General features: G+C 38.9%; 2 protein-coding genes across 4 annotated transcripts; both read right to left on the minus strand.

The window, feature by feature from the left end:
- Window positions 1-2158: 2158 nt before the first annotated feature.
- Window positions 2159-5345, minus strand: LOC115055868 (probable serine/threonine-protein kinase samkC). Its single transcript, XM_029521905.1, has 5 exons — window positions 5299-5345; window positions 4930-4968; window positions 4785-4828; window positions 4533-4594; window positions 2159-3218 (listed from the first exon to the last, which is right to left on the minus strand). Exons 4-5 carry the CDS (start codon window positions 4578-4580, stop codon window positions 2376-2378), a joined length of 891 nt encoding a protein of 296 aa, XP_029377765.1. The 5' UTR covers window positions 4581-4594; window positions 4785-4828; window positions 4930-4968; window positions 5299-5345; the 3' UTR covers window positions 2159-2375.
- Window positions 5346-8328: 2983 nt separating this feature from the next.
- On the minus strand, window positions 8329-16641 carry plekha3 (pleckstrin homology domain containing, family A (phosphoinositide binding specific) member 3). Of its 3 annotated transcripts, none has more exons than XM_029521187.1 (8): window positions 16403-16641; window positions 13973-14089; window positions 13666-13803; window positions 12988-13112; window positions 12543-12647; window positions 11569-11612; window positions 10256-10350; window positions 8329-9350 (listed from the first exon to the last, which is right to left on the minus strand). In XM_029521187.1, exons 1-8 carry the CDS (start codon window positions 16455-16457, stop codon window positions 9241-9243), a joined length of 789 nt encoding a protein of 262 aa, XP_029377047.1. In that variant the 5' UTR covers window positions 16458-16641; the 3' UTR covers window positions 8329-9240. The 3 variants fall into 3 exon arrangements, with proteins under 3 accessions (XP_029377047.1, XP_029377046.1, XP_029377045.1); XM_029521186.1 differs by having other exon boundaries at window positions 12988-13109; window positions 13666-13815; XM_029521185.1 differs by having other exon boundaries at window positions 13666-13815.
- Between the last annotated feature and the right edge of the window lie 3525 nt (window positions 16642-20166).

A 20166-nucleotide genomic window follows, 5' to 3' on the forward strand; every position in this document is an offset into this window, starting at 1 on the left:
TGGATCATAAGGTCATGAAACAATTACAGGAAAGTTCACAGTAATTGCTGGCATCAAGCTGCTCTGCAGACAAAATAAAGTACACACATTTGTATTCAGTCAGATTTCTCATGACCACAGGACCACAGCTGTCACCAGGAGCAGAGGTATCTGAAGAGGAGCCGTGTAAGCCAAGAGTGTGTCTCTACCTGCGGAATAAATAAGTCCATGAGTATAACAGCAATATAGACGGAAGGTTAAAGCCACATTAAACAAAAGTGCAATGCATGCTGGGTAGTATATGCTAGTAAACTGACATATTTGATGGGTTACGTATTTTGTCAATAACATAATTTACTAGCCTGACCATTTAAAAATTTACTAGAGGAGTAGTTCATTTAATGTAACTGTAACTGTGGCTGATGTTACACTGTAAACAAGTCTCAAACAAACAGGGAAATTTATTTTGTTTCTGTATTACACAACTAAAGAACACAAGTATTGTTTAGCTTAAAATGCGTTATGATAAAATGATCTGGATTCAAAGGGCTAGAGTGAGTATGAAGTTTGGTGAGTACAACAACATTTTTCTGCATTAATAATCCGCTGATCATTTCTGTTCCCAAGACTAAACAACCTGTGACTGTGAACCTTTTTTACGCCAAATAATATAATGATGAAAGGATGTTTTTGCATTATGTGTATAAGAAATTTCAGGTTCAGAGGAGTGAATAACTCTGGTCTCTTTTTTTATTCAGGAGATTCTGTATTCTGAATTCTGTATGAAAAATCCATTCACACACCTAAAGTCCATGATAAAGTCCTTTTCCAGAGGAGGTGTGTTCATAATGCGAACCTCACCTTTAGGTTAACATTTACTGTATATTATTTTCAATCCAGATCTCACACTTATGAGTCATCAATATTCGGTGGCATCTGAACTGCACAAAATTTAAGCCAGTTTTCATCTGAGTGATTTATTTTTACTTTAGGCTGATCAGAAAACCAGTGGTATCTAAAGATTATTCTAAACTGAACGCTGTCTTCTTTAAACGTCTTACCAAATTCACACATTCAAGTAACCCCTCCAGCCTTTTTCATAAGACAGGAAGTGGTTTAAAATACATATATTTATGTTCCAGTACATCCAATGGTTTTCTGCAGCATTTGAGGAATAATGTTCTTTGTTAATGTATATTGGGTTCAAACCGTTGGATGATAGTTGGAGACAAAGACACACAGACAAGAACCCGAAGACGTTATTTAAATAAGAAAACGTAAATGCCACAATTCAAAGCATCAGGTGTTAAAGTGGCTCCTCATTATCACTGATGCGCAAGCAGCATTTTGCTATTTGACTTGGCTGTGTGGAGACAGTAGTAACTATTTTTGATGGTGTTTGATGTAGTTTAAAATATGAACCTGGTCACTTGTTCATCTGCAAAATCTCAATGAATAAAATAATAATAAGGGCGACTAAAGTGTTTCCAATTTATATTCGCTAAATACACTTCCAAGCACTCAGCATGCTGTTAAAGACCTGCACTGTGTGTAAATCAGTGTGAGCGGATAGAGTGAGTGAGTGACGCTGAGAGGGAGAAGGCAGAGAGAGGGAAAGGAGAAAGTCATGGCCTTGTACTCTCTGTCCCTCTTTGTGTTTGTTTCTGTTTCCATTTGCCCCCAACTTGGAAACCTACGTCTTTTGCCATCAATGACATCAGTGTGTGTGTGTGTGTGTTTGCGTGTTTGTATGTTGCTCTGGCATTCATAGTGGAAACACTTTGACTCAGTGGAGTGTGGAGACACATGGAGAGACTTAGCAGCTACCGTGGGTGGAACAAACCCCACACACATCATACAAAGAGCCTGTTGTGTGTTTTTGGAAAGTGTCCATCTGTGTGAAGGTGATACAGACCAACTGCTCTGTTGTGTGAGATTGACCAGCACCTGCACTTTCCTCTCAGACCAGCTCTGTGAGCTGCTGGCTGCAGATGTGGCTGCCACGCATTTTATTGGATTAACGAATGAATTATGAATGAAGGAATGATCTGTGTTCATGTGACACAGTCAAGTATTACTGATCTCACTGTTTATTTTCTGGTGGATGTATAATGTGGTTTGTGGTTGGTACATATCAAATTGAAACAACAGAAGAAGTTGTATGAAAATATATCACCTGATACTGCTTACATCCAGGTTGAAATATTTAATGAAATGAATGAAACATGTAACTTATTTCCATGAACCTGGCTTTAGATATTCCTCTGGGGGTAGCAGGATCTATCGTCCCTTTGTTGTTTTTTTCCAACATTGTAGCCCATCCATGCATCCCATCTTCATCTGCTTATCCAGTGGGGGGGGGGGGGGGTTGCAGGGACATGGCAGCCCTGTAGCTCTTAAAACTCTCCACCAGTGTAATGGCTCCAGCATGTGTAAGGAAGGTGCATACAGTAACAGTACCAGCAAGGGGTTGGAGTGAGTGCATACAGATGCGCCTGTGCATTTGGAGCCTGTGGGTAGGTGAGCGGTGTTTGGGGGTGTGGCATAAAGAGTGCGTTTGGGGGCATCGCTGTCCCTTGACCCTGAGTTGAGAGCGGGGGACAGTGTTGAGATTGGTGTTGGTACTGATACATCATTTGCTTTTGCTGCTGTTGCTCTTGGCACTGGAATTGCTGCAATGTTGGTTTTGACCTGTCTTGCAATGGAATCCCCATCGGCTGACACTGAGATGGCTGCTGAGGCGGTGGGCTGTTGGCACTCACTCCTTCCACTCCCGATGTTCCGCGCTCGCTGACGGATGACTGTCGGCGAATGGTGAAGGTGTCACTGTGTTTCTCGGGCAGGACCTCCAGGTGGAGGGTGGAGACTATCCTTGGAGGGCTCGGCAGGAGGGAGAGAGGAATGAGACGAGGAATAAGGGAGGGAGGAAGGGAGAAAGACTTGACAAGCGAGGCTCTTCCAATCCGCCCCTTGGTCTTGCTTCTATTTTGCTCCCTCTCTGAATTCTCATCCCTCCACCCCCTACTCCCTGTCTCAGCCCTCTCTGAGTTTTCCTCAGCAAAAGGCACAGAGCAGCTGCTAGTGGAGCTGGACTCTGAGTCACAGTCCGTCTCTGAACCAGAGTCCTCAGCTGAAGAGCTGGACTCCCCATCATCCCCCCTCTGAGGCATGGAGCCCACCTTCTGGTTGCAGCAGCCAGCACAGCGAGACATATCGCAGAAATCAGGGCCCGATCTGGACTGGACACAGAGGAATGTGCAATATTTCAGACACTGTAGTACATAAAATCAGGACCAGGTGAGGGCAGGTCAGACCAGATCAGCCCGACCTGCCTAGTCAGCTGAACCTTGGATTGCACACATAAGCGAGGAGGCTGACCGCTCCTAAGAGACTCTGACTTTGTTTTTGACCATTTAAAGTGAGGAAATCTTTTTTTGCCACTCCCACAACACTGTGTTAGTAAACCAAGCTCTCATACAAACTTTACAAAAAGGTTAGTGTATTCAAAGGAGCTCACATGAACATATTCTGGTCTCAGGCCTGAGTTGTGTGTGTGTATGTGTGTGTGTGTGTGTGTGTGCGGTTTCCTGCTCACAGTCATTGTGGTTTCTGAAATAACCACAGTTGCTCCTGAATGATAACGACAATAATGAAGGTGAACAAAACACTTCCTTTAACCAAAACCACAGTATTTCCCTAAAGCTAGACAAATCTGAACCCGTTTTATTTTCTCGAAGCATTATTGTTTTGTTTGTTTGTTTGTTTGTTTGTTTTGATCACATGATCATGTGTGTTTCCGCTTTGCCCAGGAACCTGTGTGACCTATGTGGCCTTGTGGACTGTCAGATAATTAATTCCACTCTTCTGTATTCTTTACTTATTTATATCAACTTCCTCCCTCCAACTTCACACGAGGTGACAGTGGCAAGGCCTGTTCATTTATATAGCACATTTCCTACACAAAGCCAAGTCCATGTGCTTTACATACATACAGAGAAACATAAGAACAGTGACATGCGTAAAATCAAAGTCATGAAAATATAAAACAATTAAATTAAAAGGACTAGAAGAATAGATGAAGAGATGGCATAAACCTTTCACAATCCCCGGGAGGAAATTCAATACTTGACATCCTGCATCAGGTCTTTTTGTTGTATTAGTTGGGCTGTTGTTATTTGGAGCTTTTGCATGCTTACTGACAACTCAAAGCACTTTATAATTTACAATGAAAGCCACATTCATGCATTCACAGAGCCGCTCTCCTGTTACTGTGCTCCTAAAACATACACACTGATGGAACAGCCATCAGAGGAGATAAAACCACTGACCGTGATTAGCCCCATTCTACATCCTGAGCTACGGCCCTTATTAATGATCTTAATTATCATTTATATTCCTGTGATTTCAAGGCTCAACCAAGTTCTGGGAAGTCTTAAATGGCCCATGTATCTATCAACCCAGTACCCAGAACCTGTGGTTGCTACTATGGGGCATAAAATGCTGAAGCGGTGCAGACTAATCCTCAGGGTGTGATGTGGAACATAAAAAGATACCGTTGGTATTTCTGGACCATCCTCCGGCACACCTCCACAGTCTGACATGGCTCGCCTCGTCCCTGCTCAGACAAAAGAATGGCTGAAGTTCTGAAGCAGTTTCTGTGAACCCTCACAAAGTCCCATGATCCACCTGCTTCACCACATCCATCTGTTCCCTATGCAGCCTACTGCCAAGAACATAACACAAGTTCAAGCTGTATGAAGTGCAATGATGGAAAGATGAGGAATAAACTAGTAGTAGAGCCAAACCTGTGCAGCAGCTCTGGGAAGTCTCAGTCAAAACTTCAGTTGCCCTGTATGTGTAAAACAAATACTAATGAGACTGAAAAGGTTGTAGCTGAACCTGAGGCTCAGCTAATTTAAATTTAAAACGATGATCCGTCTGTGCACATACACAATATAAACTTCCAGCTGCTGACTGGGAACATGGACTCTGGACAAGTAGAGCAGAGAGTTTTAGATTCTGTAACTCTTTCACGTTGAAATTATTTTGCGTCTGCTCCACTGATACACACTTCCTAAAACATCCAGCGAAAGAAGTCAAAACGCCAAACCTGACAGAAAAAAATATGAACTCTAACATCTTAAAAAGAAAACTGACATTTAAAGACATCACTTTTGCCATGGGAATTTATTATGAGGGTTCACAGAATCATTAACTGATAAGCGAACTGATGAATGAACACTGAAAATAACAGTTTATGATATTATAAAATCTAATGATGGAAATAATCTTGAGATGATGTGACAATGTCAAACTTACCCAAACTTCCTCTTTGTCTCCACCAGATCCAGGAAAAAGCTCGACTGACAGGTTGTTTGACTACCTTTGTTCATCCAGAGGACTGAGCATACTCAGGTGTGTGTCCTCATCTTTTCTGTATGACATGGGTGTACACAGTATGTCACAAGTCAGTCACAGATGAATACACCCCCTCTGTAAACACACTGTAATTATCCTCCAGGCCCCAGATGCATGCACACACACACACACACACACACGCACACGCATTGCAGAGGCACCACTCTTGTCCTAACTGTGACCAAAGTGACCACATTAACTTGCCTGCAACGTTTGATTTCTTATTCTTTGTTTTCTTGCTTTATTTACACCTGTTGACAGGTTTATCTCGTGTCTGCTTTTTTTTTTAGTAAGCTCAAACACAAAAACACACACACACACTTTTGAATACATCAATGAACACCCATTAATTGGCTTCAGCTTAAAATAAGTTTTTTTATTGAGACAATGAAAAGTCAGTCACTACAACACGTTTCTTCATTAGGGCATGAGAGGCTGCCTGACTAGTTCGGCTGAAACAGCCAATTCAAACATCTAAGAAAAAGAAAATAACAACAATAACAACATGAACTCATAGTTCATTCAGTTTCATTTAGTTATACATCTTCTCTTCCTGTCAACAAGCTGCTCTAAGGAATATTTGGATATGTTGATAGATGAGCTGTTTGACTCTATGCTAAAGTCTGTGTGCATTTGAATCTTATGATCATCTTTGATTACTTAAGGACAAATATGAGCATGAGTAATCAGCATACATAAGAAAATATTGCAATGTTGTTCAGGATGCTACTATTGAGTCAAAATCATTAAGAGTGGCACGAAAAACAGACAAAAAAATCTTAAAAAATATCTGAAAATGTATTTATTAGGAGAGATTTCACAGGAAATGTTCAGTCTTTGTCTCACTCGCAAATTTAATGTTCACCGATGAATTTGTTGCTTCACAAGCTCCTGTAAGTGCTTTAACAACATCCAACTCATGCTAATGCAAAATATTCTAATGGTAGCAAACTAAATATATGTGATGCTACCATGCTCTTAAATGCCATAATAAAAACCACAATTTATTTGAAATCAGCAGCAGAATGTGGAGCCAACATGGTGGCTCTGATTACTGTGAAGTACCAGAAACATTTGCTCATTTAGAAAAAGTGAAGGGAGCGTCAAGACTCCACAGGAAGATCAACAATAACACAATCATATATTAAACACGTTTTGGTCAAAGAAATACAGGAAGGACATCTTGTATGTTCACATACAGCTGAAAATGAATAAATCAAAAGGCTCATTTCAGAAAAAACAACATTAATATCAGTTTAAGAATCGTCATCATCACTATTCTACACCACAGTACCTTTGTGACGGTCGAAGAACTTGTTTGAACTATAAAGTGCAAAACAGCCAAACTTTCATACTGTACGATGAGAAAAGTCTCTTAGTGAAGTGACTGAAGTGTAAATGTCTGAGACTCAAGATAAAACAGCTGCTTGTACACAAAACTTTTACATGTTAATATTGAAGTTGTCATTTAAAACTACAAGTAAATAGAAACGTTTTCTTTGTCATGGTTGATGTGAAAAGGAGTGTAAAGTTGGCACACATTGGTCTTGCTTTGTGAATTAAAGTGAAACTTAACCCAAACACCACACCTCTCAGTTCAGCCTCACCACGGAGTGCAGCTGTCTTTAACTTTGCTGTGGACGACTGTTTACTTTGTGTCCGGGTGACGTCTTTTACTTCTCTGTGTGTGTCACAAGATTTAAGAGATCATTCATCAAGAACGGAAATTACATTCAGAAGCTGTTACTGCTGGTTTTATTAATGATTTATTGATCATTTAAGTTTTATAGATAAACTTTAAGTCATGACGCAGAATAGCCTTTGCATTGCTTGGTTGTGAAAAGCCTTTTTAGCTTTTGACCCTCATCTTCTGAAAATCATGTATCTAAAAAGATACAATGTGTAATTATAAATGTTACTGAGCTGCTCTTATTGGAACTGGATCTGGTTCTGGACTCACAAGTCACAGAATGTATATGCTCTCTAATAAATTTAAGAACTGAAAAGATTTTTTTTTTTTTCACAAGCCACACAATGTTATTGTTACTAATCTTTTATAACTGATCCATAAAGCATCAATAAGTGATTCATTTTTGTTAATAAAAATAGAGCTGTTTATTGCAGCTTATAAACGATTTATAAATGGTGCAGCTTAAGTTGATGTCCACTGAGGACAAGTTGCTGCATTCAGGTGTGAAAATGCAGACAGCAGAGGAACACAACGATCTGCTAAAAACAAGTGCTGAAAAGGCGTCATCTGAACCTCAGTCAGTCAGTTTAATAAAGGCCCTGGCAGCTCAGTGCACTGCCTCTAAAGAGAACACAGGCATACTGATAAAAATACAAAAAAATAAAATTAAATAAAAATCAGCATCTCACATGCACAGTATAAGAAAACATGCAACACAACCACACGGACACCAACCAAACAAATTACAGAAATACATTGAATATTCAAAAGGCTTTAACAGTTTCAGAAAGCAAAAACACAGAGTAGGTGAAGCTATTAAAGAGAACAAAGTTTCCTGGAGAAGCTGAAGCCCAACGAACGATGCCTGGCTATGAGTTGTTCCTTTAGCTTTGGTTCATGCAGTGACGTTCTTTGTGACTTACATGATCAGATAATTTCCTCCTTTACTTTTGGCGTACTTATTTGTTTGCTTTCACTTTAGCTGCAGGTTGAGCTTCCAGGGCCACTGTATTTATCTCTTGTTCGAGCCATGTTTTGATGAATTGAGAAGGCAGGCAAATATTCAAGAAACAACAACACTACAAATCAGTAACTTGTGTCTGTACCTTACAGACGACAAAGACAGGTAGAAGATATAAACCACCATCTTAGGGAAAGATCTGTAGGTCAAACTGGAGTTTCATCTCCACCACTGACCTACTTTCTGTTTCAGTTGTACTATCCATGGACCCAAAAAAAAAAAAAAAAAAATCAAATCAAATCAAATCAATGGCACATTTAACTAGATCATTGCATTTGTGCAAACCTTGATCCCAGCTCCTCAGCTCTCTGTGAACAGAGAGATACTGGCCTCAGGGAACTGTGAAGAGACCATTCATTGGTCTTCTTCACCTACAGCTGACAGGCACATAGTTCTCCCTGCGTTTCAGAAGTTAAGGGCAACAGGGGAAGAAGAATGGAGACGATGCTCTGTCACAAGAAAAAAAAACTGAGCTGTTGAACATGTGGAAAAGGCAGAAAACACTTTAGGAAGTGATGCTTGATGATACACAGCTGATTAATTTCTATGTATCAACAAATCAAAACATGCTGTACATCATTGGGTCCATTTAAAGCTGCAAAGAATTAAATCTGGCATCTAAAATGGCCAAGAAAACAGGAATTCACCCTGTGCCAGGAGTCTAACACTGTCAGTCATTATTTGGTTTCCACGACAAAGTCTGCTAGATTTATTCGGGTTAACTTCTCTCAGAGTAAGTTTAACTCAGAGATATTTCCAGGATCGGAGTCTGGTCAATCTTGCTGAACAGAGTGAATAAGTTACTGCGTATTATATCCTCCCATGTCCAGCTTTGGACAACCTTCAGGTGTTTCCTGTTGTCTTTTCTTTCTCCAGTGTGAACTGAAAAAGGCTGAATGAAAGCTGTCTTCAGGAAAAACTGATGATAATTCTAAAGTGCATGTGTTTGGAAGCCAACTGACTTCAGGGAAAAAACGCAAGAAGGTCATTTTGGGAAGAAGTCACATACTCCATGGATAACCGATTCTTGCTTTAATACAGTCGACGTCAGTATCTCACTGATACTGAAAATTTCATATTCCTGACCTTGCACAGACCCCAGATCAGTGGGGTTTGGGAGTAGTTCAGAGCTTCAGATGGACAAGTCAGTGTCTGTGTCTGTGGGTGGAGTCTTTGGGCTCGCACTGCCTCCTCTCTCCTCAGGAATGGAGGACGGGTCGCCGTTGAGATTGGGTAGCAGACCTGAAACACACATCACCTTTCACAGGTTAGTGATTTTTATTCAGATCTTTTAGGTTCAGGTTCAACTTGAAGCTTTATTTACAGTCTATGATGTAAACAGACTAGGTGGCCCCTTTAGGAAAATCAGCCTGATTTTATAAGAACCTTGAGCACTATAAGAACTTTAAAGATTGTAGTGGGAAGTCAAGTAAACTGATATTAATTATTTACTCAAAGGATGAAAAAATCATAAGAAAGAAAATTTCTGTACACTGGGAAAACCTCTCTCGAACTTCTGCCATCTACTGTAATACAACAGACTTTGAATGAATTCTCCACGCACACAGTGAGAGCTGTTGTGAATGGGTTTTAGGTGTGCCTAAAAATCTGTTATCTTAGAATATGTACAGGTTGTGCTTTATCTCAATTCCCAGGGGAGCGACTGTAATTACACAAAAAGCTTTCCTGGACGTAGTATTAATTGGAGTTAACTTACAGGGAACTGTGTCCACTTCACAAACTCTTTCAATGATGTTCCTTGTTTAGAAAATCTACTGAACTGATTAGACTCAGTATCTCTTTATTTTGTGCCAAATTACACAGTTTAATATGGAACCATCCATCCATGTACAGATGGACAGGTCACTTGTCCATCACAGGGCCAACACACAGAGACAGACAGAGACCAACAACCACTTACACTCACACTCAGACCTACAGACAGTTTAGAGTCAGCGGTTGACTCAAACATGTCTTTGGACAGTGGTAAGAAACCGGAGTGCCCGGAGGAAACCCACACAGGCACAGGGAGAACATGCAAACTCCGCACAGAAAGGCCTTTAAGATGGAACCTTACTAGGTAATTATTAAGACTCTACGGGACTAAGTTGAAGTCTTTCTTCCTTTAAAATGTCAGCATTTCTTACGCTCAGTATCGTAAACAGAGCTGTCGGAGCAGGTTCGGTTCCTGTGCTGGGTCGACCTTTGACCTCCACCTATGTACTCCTTCAACACACCTGACCTGAGAAAACAAGATGAAACTCAGTTAAAAGCAAAGGAAAGAGTCACCCGCTAAAGTATAACTTCTGTCTTAAACACATGTAAGTAAAATGTAAATATTTTAATCTCCCTTTCTTAGCCCGTACTGGGCACGTTTGTAAAATCATCTTTACTACTGATAAAGCAGATGTCCTGCCATTATCCTACTAAATCATTATCCATGTGGATGCAAAGAGACATTGTTAATCTGTGTTTGTTAGGGTATTGATTTGCTCTACTGGTCATAAACCCAGGGGCCTGAGGGATGAAAGGGCCCCTGTGTAATCTATGTTAACCTGTTGGAAATTTTTGGAAATCAGACACAATATAACCACAGAGATTATTATATTTTTTTTATTTTCATTTTCGTACACACAGTTCTGTAGTGCCATGATCCATCCATAGCTCCAATACATCTGATATTTGCTCAAAATGTCTCTAAACATTTTATGTTGTTAGTAAGGTGAAGGGGAAAATAGCAGTTTTGTATCCTCCCTGTCCTTTAATTGGCTCATATTGAAAGATTTGGAGCCAGAGGAGTCAAAGAAACCACGTTCACCTCTCTTTCATCCACCAGACCTTGAATTTCAATTCTACCTATCACCTGCAGCTGATGAAAACTCAGAGAAGCGCAGAGCAGTTATAACCAGTAAAGGTTATTGACTCATTCACACTTTTCTTGTGTGTGGCTGTTACCACCTTGTACATGACAACAGGGTGTTGTCAGGGTGGAAAAGTCATCTATAAAGATAATGTGACATTTGGTATGAAATCTTTATGAAATGTCCCATATTTTAGATCTTAGAATCATTTTAGAAACAAACACAGATGGCACATTTCTATAATAATACTTCTCACAACTGCAACAATCAAAACAGTCACTGATCTTGTTTTTCAGTGGTAGTTTAGTTACCTTACATGCAGCAAAGCTGCCTCCTGGAGGCAAAAGTTGATACTAATTCAAGAATCCATGTAATTGTTGCATCTTGGTAACACAAAATGCATGAAATAGTGTTGTATTTTCTGTTCTATAGTTTTTTGTTTTTTTTTTTTTTGGACAGTAGGCTAGTGTAGAAGTGCATTACACGCCAGTGTAGCTCTTAAATGGCTATGAAATGTATTCAGCTTAGTAACACTGCATGTTTACATGACTATTGTGATTAAAAAAAAAAAAAAAACAGTTATGCATGTTTCAACTCACCTGTCAAAGCTGTATGTTCCAGGGTGACTAACAGACCGTTTCATCTGTAGGGATGGAAAGAAATACAGAGGAGGAGACAATAGTATAACAGTGCTGAAACAGTGCTGAAACAGTGCATGTAACTTCGAGTTCTGCAACTTCCTGTATGTCTCCGTTCTATGACACAGTTGCAATAAAATAAATTAATAGTTATTACAGTAATAAAAAAATGTGAGCTTTAATTGTGACAAGATAAATATGTGGCTAAACATCTCCTATTGTTTCTTCTTCTGTGTGAATGATATTTCCTGCCAAGTCATCTTATTCTGATTAATGTCCTCTAATCAACTTTAACTGCACAGCTTCTTAATCTGGCTTCTCCTTGGTTATTGTGGTTATTAATTTGCAGAGCCTTAAGTTCAGGGAAATAAAAAAACAACAGAACTGTAGCTAGAACTAAATTAAGGTTCTGTGTTTAATGTGTTTACTGGTACTGAACAGCATGGGTCAAAAAACAATAGAACAAGAAATACAGTGAAGAAGAGGAATGACTTGACCAACTGGTGCAGAATACATTATCCTTTAATTTGTGTGATCAAATAGCAGACCAACTAATGTGGAGATGTGGAGTTGACTTTATTAAACTGAAATTGCCCTCAAAGACATACAGTGAAAGAAACTGTGCTGTACATATACAGTGATCAGTAGTGAATAATGAATGCATTAATTTAAATTTCATCTGACATGAGGCTATTGTAGATATATCAATATTGGTGTAGATGTCAGCATTAGTGATTGACAAGAAGTTACTGTTCATTTGTAATTTTAATTAGATTGGAAGGATCTTGTTATGCATAATGTGTGTCTGTAAACACAAAGTAAAACTGCTACTGCTACATTGAAAAGTTGTCATTATGCTTCTCTTTTACTGTCAGCAAGACACATTTCCATGTAGACTTAATGTATTTGTATTTAGCTGCAGAAAGAATAATTACCCTTTCAGGAGGTCGGAGGTCAGGGGTCAAGTTCTGGTTAGCCAAGGTCATACACTCCTCCAATGTCTTGATGAAAGTTGCACAGGTTGCACTAAGGAGAGAGGCCTGGGTACAGAAAAATGTCATGATTAGTCCAAGACCCCTGAAAATTCAGTTTCCATTGATAAAATACAAAGAAAAACAGCCCTCACCAAAGAGGACACATATTTGGGCCTTTTTGCTTAAATAAAATCTGACATGATTCATCAATAGCCAAAATAGTTGCCAATTATTTATTTTCATTGTTATTTGGTAATTTTGGTTTGCTGCTGCCATAACTCAAATAAATATGAATTTTCTTCACTTAAACATACACCATTATAGCAATTCTGATTATTTTTAAACATTTAAGAAACAGTGGAAAAAAAGAGGATTATTTTAGTGTAACCTGAGGATGTGTTGTTACCTCAGAAGTGGGCGTGGTCTCTGTGTCGGCTGTGTGCTGAGACTGGATGGTCTGTACCTGCTGAACGAGGAGGTCACAGTACAGACGGAGTTCAGACATCTTGGTCTTCAGGCAGTCTGGACCTGCTGATGATCACATGGGTTTATTTTGGAACACAAAGTTGAAAAACACATCCAACTCACAAAGCTTTCTACAGTGTTGACAAAATTTAATTGGAGTATTTTTATGACTTTTTAACACCATATGAAATCTAAATCAAGGTATTTTTAATGGACCCATAATTTAAAACATAACAAAAGCCAAGCAGAGACAATGCCTCTAAAATTGGCTATACCTGCTTGAAGATATAGCTTTTTCCATCATCACTCATCATCATCATCATCAGGTTTGAGTCTGAGTCGTGACCCCCACACTGTTACTTTCTACGAAGGCTAAATATGAATCTCTCTGAGAATTAGCTGCCTGACTAACATGATTACCTTCTCATAGTATATGTGAGAAGTAACAAGAAGTCTCTTCTTTACAACGCACACTGTAAATACATATTTTACCCCAGATTATGGTGCCACAAAGTGATACCAAACACAGTAACTTTCTTCTAGTTTTGAAAGAGCTAAACTCTCAAGGCTGGATGTTGAGAAAGAATATACAGGGACAAAGAGAAATTTCTATACTAACCTCTGTGACTGTGAGTGTCCAGCGTTCCAGCTTTCGATGAGCCTAATGCCACCAGCCACCTCTGTCTCTCTGCAGCGTTCACAGCTCGCACGTAGAAATGCTGCTCGCCAGGGATTATCAACTCCAGACGCGTGAGATCTGTTGGATGAACTGAAATGAAAAAAATATATATAAATATATATATATATATATATATATATATATATATATATATATATAAAAACAAAGTTTAACTTTTTGTTTTCACTCTTGTGTACAAGTTGTATGAAAGAAATCCTCAGGCAAAGACTTTAAACAGTGGCCTAACCTTTGATGTCGCACACAGACATTTTTATGGATCCTTTGCTTCCTTTGCCAACGTCGTCCTCGCTGTCGTAGTAAGAGATGACTCCATTCTCTAAGACAAACCAGCGGGGCTGCCAGCCTGAAGACAGACAGCAAATTGTCAGTAACAGTGTTTCACTGGCTACAGGTTTTCATTCAAAGAATTACAGGACATTACAGAGGATGTCAAATGGATATGCACAAATTACTTTTTTTATTTGTTTTTTTTACTCCTTCATATTTTAGCTGTGGAGCAGGACATCATGTCATAAAGCACACATGAGCAAGCACTAAAGTTAACTTTCCCTTCATATAAAGCAGACTGGTTATATGACTCATGTCTGACAGAGGCTGCAGACAAAAGGATATAGTTGAGCCTTTACAGCATGTGTCAAACTGAAGGCCTGTGGGCCACATCCGGCCGGGGATACAGTCATATTCAGCCCATAAGATCATTTCTATTGTCGTATTCTTATTGACCCAGCTATATGAGGTGCTGCTGCTGTGCCAAACAATAGACTACCTGCAAGAACCTTAATTTCAGCTTCCCTGATGACACATCAATCAGGCATCTGTGGATGTTTTCAATTGTGTACAAAATGTGTCTTGTTTGTGGAGCTAATGTGGCTGTAATGTAAAAATTACATTATTACATTACATTAAAATTTTTATGCTTTCAAGTTTTCACTAGAGATTTTTATGGAGAACAAAACATTTATAAGTCTATTTATTTTGGGGGGCAAAATATAGTATTCTGTCTGCTTCAATTCGTATGTTTATTCAAAACCTGGTTAGTTTTAGTGTGTTCAGTAGATTTTTTTCCTGTTTGGCCAGCAGCCTAATGTGTGCTATGAGTTCTGGCCCCTTGTGTGATTGAGTTTGACAACCCTACTTCATAGCCATTATTATTTATAGATGTGCTATGCTGCTATATTGAGGTCAAATGTCTCTTCAGTCTGTATGACTATTCATTCGTTCGTTCATTTCTATTAGTGGTTGACGTGCCTCTGTAGGCCAGTTCTCAATGGAAGCATGAGAACATGCACACATTTGCAGTTTTTCACACCACATATATAACACATTTTTAATATTAAAACAGTGGTTCCCAAGACTTCCAACCAAATTTGTCAAAAAGTTTCTGCTTCAATGATGAATAAAAGGAACTGATAGTAGACTGTATATCTTGCTGTGTATGATTAGTAAAATAAAACAGAACATCTGAATTCATTTGATTGTTGGTGGGTTTCTCATGTAGTTTTCACCCTTTGGAGATATTTTTGACTAAGTTATAAATTAGGAGTGTAATGAGGCACATGCATGTTAGCAGAAATGTGAACTACTGATCGAGGATCACAGATGCAAATGTTTCACAAAAACAATTAAGTGAAGGGAAAAGTTCAAAAAAAACAAATAACATTTTTTCCCCTTCTTATCGGATGATCGCTGGGTTGGAAAACACCAGAACGCTGTTGGAAGAAGCAACAGTACCCAAAATATTCCCTTAGAAGTGAAAGTACTGCAGTGAAAACTGTACTTCAAAACTCTAGTGTTATTGTTATATTATATAATCATAAGGCTCTCCTTGACACTATAACTGTAAGAGGCAATATAGCTGTTTACACATTGACACAGCATTATTAACAATCTAATCCACTGAATAAATTGTCCTCACTATTGATAATTTAAATGCATTTAGCTTACTAAATAAAATACTACTGTATTTTTACTTAAATCAGGGAGAGAGTTTGGGGAAACTGTGAGCACAAAATCCCCCATGATCATTTTAGTGCTAGCTCATAGCTTCATGTGTTTCCTGCAATCAGGTTTCATGACTATTCTCGTGGCCAGATTTGGTTTTCAGATCCAGTCAGTTTCAGTCCTGAAAACTAAAAACTGGCTGAAATGATGTCGGCTTTGTTTAGTTGTTTTAAGAAGATTAGTGTTTTCAGGACCAACTTAGAGCCAGAAATGTCTTATAAGTATAAAGGTCGTCGCACACAAAGCGTTTTTGTTGGTAATACTTAATCTTAAAGTCCAATGAAGTACTTTTCCATCTAATGTAGTACTTTTAAAAGGTTGCAACCGTATTTTCACTGAAGTAACGGGGTTAAGAACTTATTTCACCACAGTCCTCGGTCATATCATCAAGAGGTTAAGGTTTATATAAGTTTCATTTTAAGAGGTGTGGTAACTCCCTTAATAAATAACATGTCATCAAGGTGAATAAGTGAAATAGTTTTTAAATGTCGCTGGAGAGACAGCTGGGTGACACACGGTCCCATTTAGGATCAAGGTTTGTACGTTAGCTGTGGAGATAACTGCACAGTTTCTCATGCTATCTGTCATCTCCCCGACACAAACAGCAGCAGTCCCCATCCAAACACAAACACACACACACACACTGACCCCTCACCTGTCATATAGTTGGTCCATTTGTACAGTATCCCCTCCATTTTCTCGCCTCTCATCGGCTAGTTTAGCCTGTTAGCTTCGGCGGCGCTGGCTCAGCGGGCTAGCTGTAGCAGGAGGAGCTCCGCTTCAGGAAACAAGCTTCATCCCCGAAGCTGTCTCTGCTGCTGCTCACACATGCGGAGCTCCCCAGAGTCCAGTCCGACGGTAAATGTCATGGCCTGGGTCTGTTTGTGCTGAGCTCTTCCACAAAACTTGGAGGCAAGTCAGCTGATGGTGAGGAAAAAAAAAATGTCAACAAACCAGCATCTTCTGTACGGAAGACTGCCGAGGCCATTTCAAAATAAAAACACTCCGTAAAGTTACAAGTAATTCATCTGACAGCTGGAAGTGCAAAGGTTGCCTGTTGAGATTTGCAGAAAATATCAGCATTTTGTGTTCACTTTGTGTTAATGTTACACAATGCAGAAGTTTTTGTCCATCAGCAGTGCCGTGGAGGGATTCGTTCAGGTGCATTCAAATAAACTTTGCGAGTGGTTTTAAGGAAGCATATAGTGTGTTTTGAATAAGAAAAATAATGTGTATATTTGTGCTGCAAGACGACACCAGAACTGGTCTGAATGATATTACAACTTCAGCAGATGACAGATGACTCTCACTGTTCTCAGGAGTCTTATTTCACCCCAGCAGGATTTAGTAGCTCATGTTCCTGACATTTTTGCCAGTTCATGAAGACCAACAACTAAAAGGAGAGTGTTTTACCAGTGACAGTGCAAATCAGCAGCTGCTAGAGACGGCTGCATCAGTTGTTCAAAGTTAATCTAGTTCCAAGATCAGCGTTTACTAAATAGCATTATGCATTACTAAAAAAAAAAAAAAATATATATATATATATATATGCAATTAAACTAACATAACTCAAAAAAATCATGTTTAATGATTCAATCTGATAGACTTTTTATTAATTGCATGTTATAAAAATAACATATTTCAATTTATATATGAATTTGTTACAGATAAATAGGCCTGGAATAATGAAAAAAAAAAAACAAAAAAATAAATAAAATAGAAGCTGAACTTTCCTTTTCCCTAGGAATGAGCTAAAACAAACAAATAAAAAAAGTCAAATCCTCATAATTGTTAATCTCTCTTTATTGCATTAGAACATACATTTCTCATATATATCTATATATATATATATATATATATATTATAAAGGTGAATTTGTACACTACAATCTTTTATTGTAACATGTTAAAAAATACTCGTAACGCTCCAAAAACATAGGACTAAAAACAGTTACCAAACAATGATTATTACATTTCATCGTTTTTGTTTTATGTTTTGTTTTGGCCACCAAGAACAGAAAAAACAAGATGGTGGAGATGAAACTGTCAACCAGGAGGAGAGTAGAGGACCACAGTCGCAGACAGATGGTTGGGTCGCGGCGGTTTGTAGTATCAGACATTTTGGAATCAAATGGTGACGGGGCTCTATCACAACAGGTACACAGAATAGGGGCAGTACGAGGAAGTGGGGAGCATGGACAGAGGGAGGATCAGGCAAGGATTCATGGGGTAGCTGGGTCAACCATGTAAATTAAACACAGGTGAGGCGTCTGAGTGTGCAGGACAAGCTTCACTGCTGCCTTAGAAAATGCGAGCGAAACATTTAGAGCCCTGCCTGGTTAAATAAAACTTGAACGAGTCACTATTTTTCCTCTTAGCTGCTGTTTCATTTGGAGCTAACTTTGGAGTTTGGGAAGGTATGTGTTGTTGTAACAATACTAATGTCAAAGTATCCTTTAACAGCATTCTTTCCATATAACTAGGTTCAGATGTCTCTCCTAATTTGGAAGGGGTTGCTAGAACTGCAGTCCCACTTTAGATTTACATCACAACTGCAGCTTTGTGCTTCATTCAATTCATAGTTTAAACTTGATATGCTGGAAATTTTAACAATGCAAGTTTATATGAATTCACAGGCAGCTTGGCATACAGACTGATAAAAGTCAATTAAACCTCTGATAAACTGAAATATGAAAGCCAAACATTTATTAGTAACATACTTTTTTCAGAAGTTGGTGCAACTAGCCACTAGAATAACAAAAAATATTTTACCAGCAGACAGAGCACTAGGCAGATGCCCATGTGGCTCTAATAAAAGGAGCAAAATACTTTGACATTGAGTTGCTCCTTTTTGTAGCAATAAATGGACAGTAGAATGGACCACACCTGTAACTGGTATTAGCCGAGTTATATCGCAAAGGTTTAGGGTTAGGGTAAATTAAAAAGGGTTGCACTGTGTATGGATGTTTTGTTTCCAATTATGTAATATGTTAATAACCGAGAAAGCTAATGCTTTGGCACATAGCAACATATAATACATGAAGTTGGTAGTATGAGTTTAATTAAGTATTTTCCCTCAAAAACCTATCTTCAAATCTTATATGTTTGGAAGAAGATATTTTAATCAGAGATATCTCAAAAGTTTGGGAGAAAAATACCAGTATGTGCTGATGGAGGATCAGACAAGAGTGAGAAATAATTTTTCCGGGACTTAATCTAACCTATGCATTACTACAATCTGAACTAGTCAAGACATCTCTTGGTTAAAAGCTGCAGTGAGTAAATCACAAGTCTGACACCAGCAAGCACAGCACAGACCATAAGTTTGGACACACTTTCCTATTCATTTGAACGAGAAGGTGTGTCCAAACTTTAGTTGGTAAGAACTTAGGAGGGAGTTTCTGCGCAAACTTGCAAAGAGCCAGTGAAACTTATTCCAGGTTCTGAACAGAGGAACATTTAACAAGCCAAAAGCAGCAGTTATAATGGAGCACCTGATGAAACATTGTGAGGTGAGCATGGTAAATAATGGCAGCATTTTCTTAACAAGAATGGAAGGAAGTTTAGTTGCATCACAAAGGGTACAGCAAGCAGATGGCGATTAGAGGCAGGTTCTTGTGACCAGCATGGGAATAGAGATAGGGCCAAGTTGGGGTACAGTATAACAATCTAACACACAAACACACGCACACACACACTGAGGCTAAGGTTTAAAAATTAGTGTTACTAACACAACATCTGGCACTACAGGGAAGCAAGTGGTATATTGGATGTGAATAGGTGGAGGGGGAAGAAGAGAAAGAGGAGACGTGAGGCTTCAATGAAAGATCCCCTGTTAACAGGTCCAGCACCAAAACAATCCTCTATTTAGGAGATAGTGGAAAAGTACTGGTGCAACACACCGCAGCATCACTAAGTGATTGTCCTCTCGAACACATCTCACCTCCCCTTCTCATGTACCTTATGTCCTTTTCTTTTTCTTTTTTTTTACCCCCCTCTTCCCTCTGTTAATTTTACCTTTTGGGGATTTCCTCTTTCATTTCGCATGCACACACATACACACAAAACCCTGTGACCATAAAAGACGTTTGTATATAAACATGTACACACACTCGCTCACACATAACATGCACGGACACAACAGGTAGACACATTTTGACCCAATAATACAGCTGACTGGTTTGTAGCAGGAAGCAGAGGTTTGGATAGTGCATGACAGTGCTGATTGCAGAGATACAGCAGTCTGTTATTGATATGACAATCAGTGCACAATATAACTGTACTAGTACAAAAAATAATATAAGCTATTACAATTTTAAAAACAAGATTCCAATTTTTCATGCTTTCTGATGACCTTTAAGTGTCTCGCCTATAGGTTAAAATGCAGAAAGCAAACAAATCAATTGGGGCAATTTAACTG

This window comes from Echeneis naucrates, chromosome 15 (assembly GCF_900963305.1).
Source record: "Echeneis naucrates chromosome 15, fEcheNa1.1, whole genome shotgun sequence".
Taxonomy (NCBI): Eukaryota; Metazoa; Chordata; class Actinopteri; order Carangiformes; family Echeneidae; genus Echeneis; species Echeneis naucrates.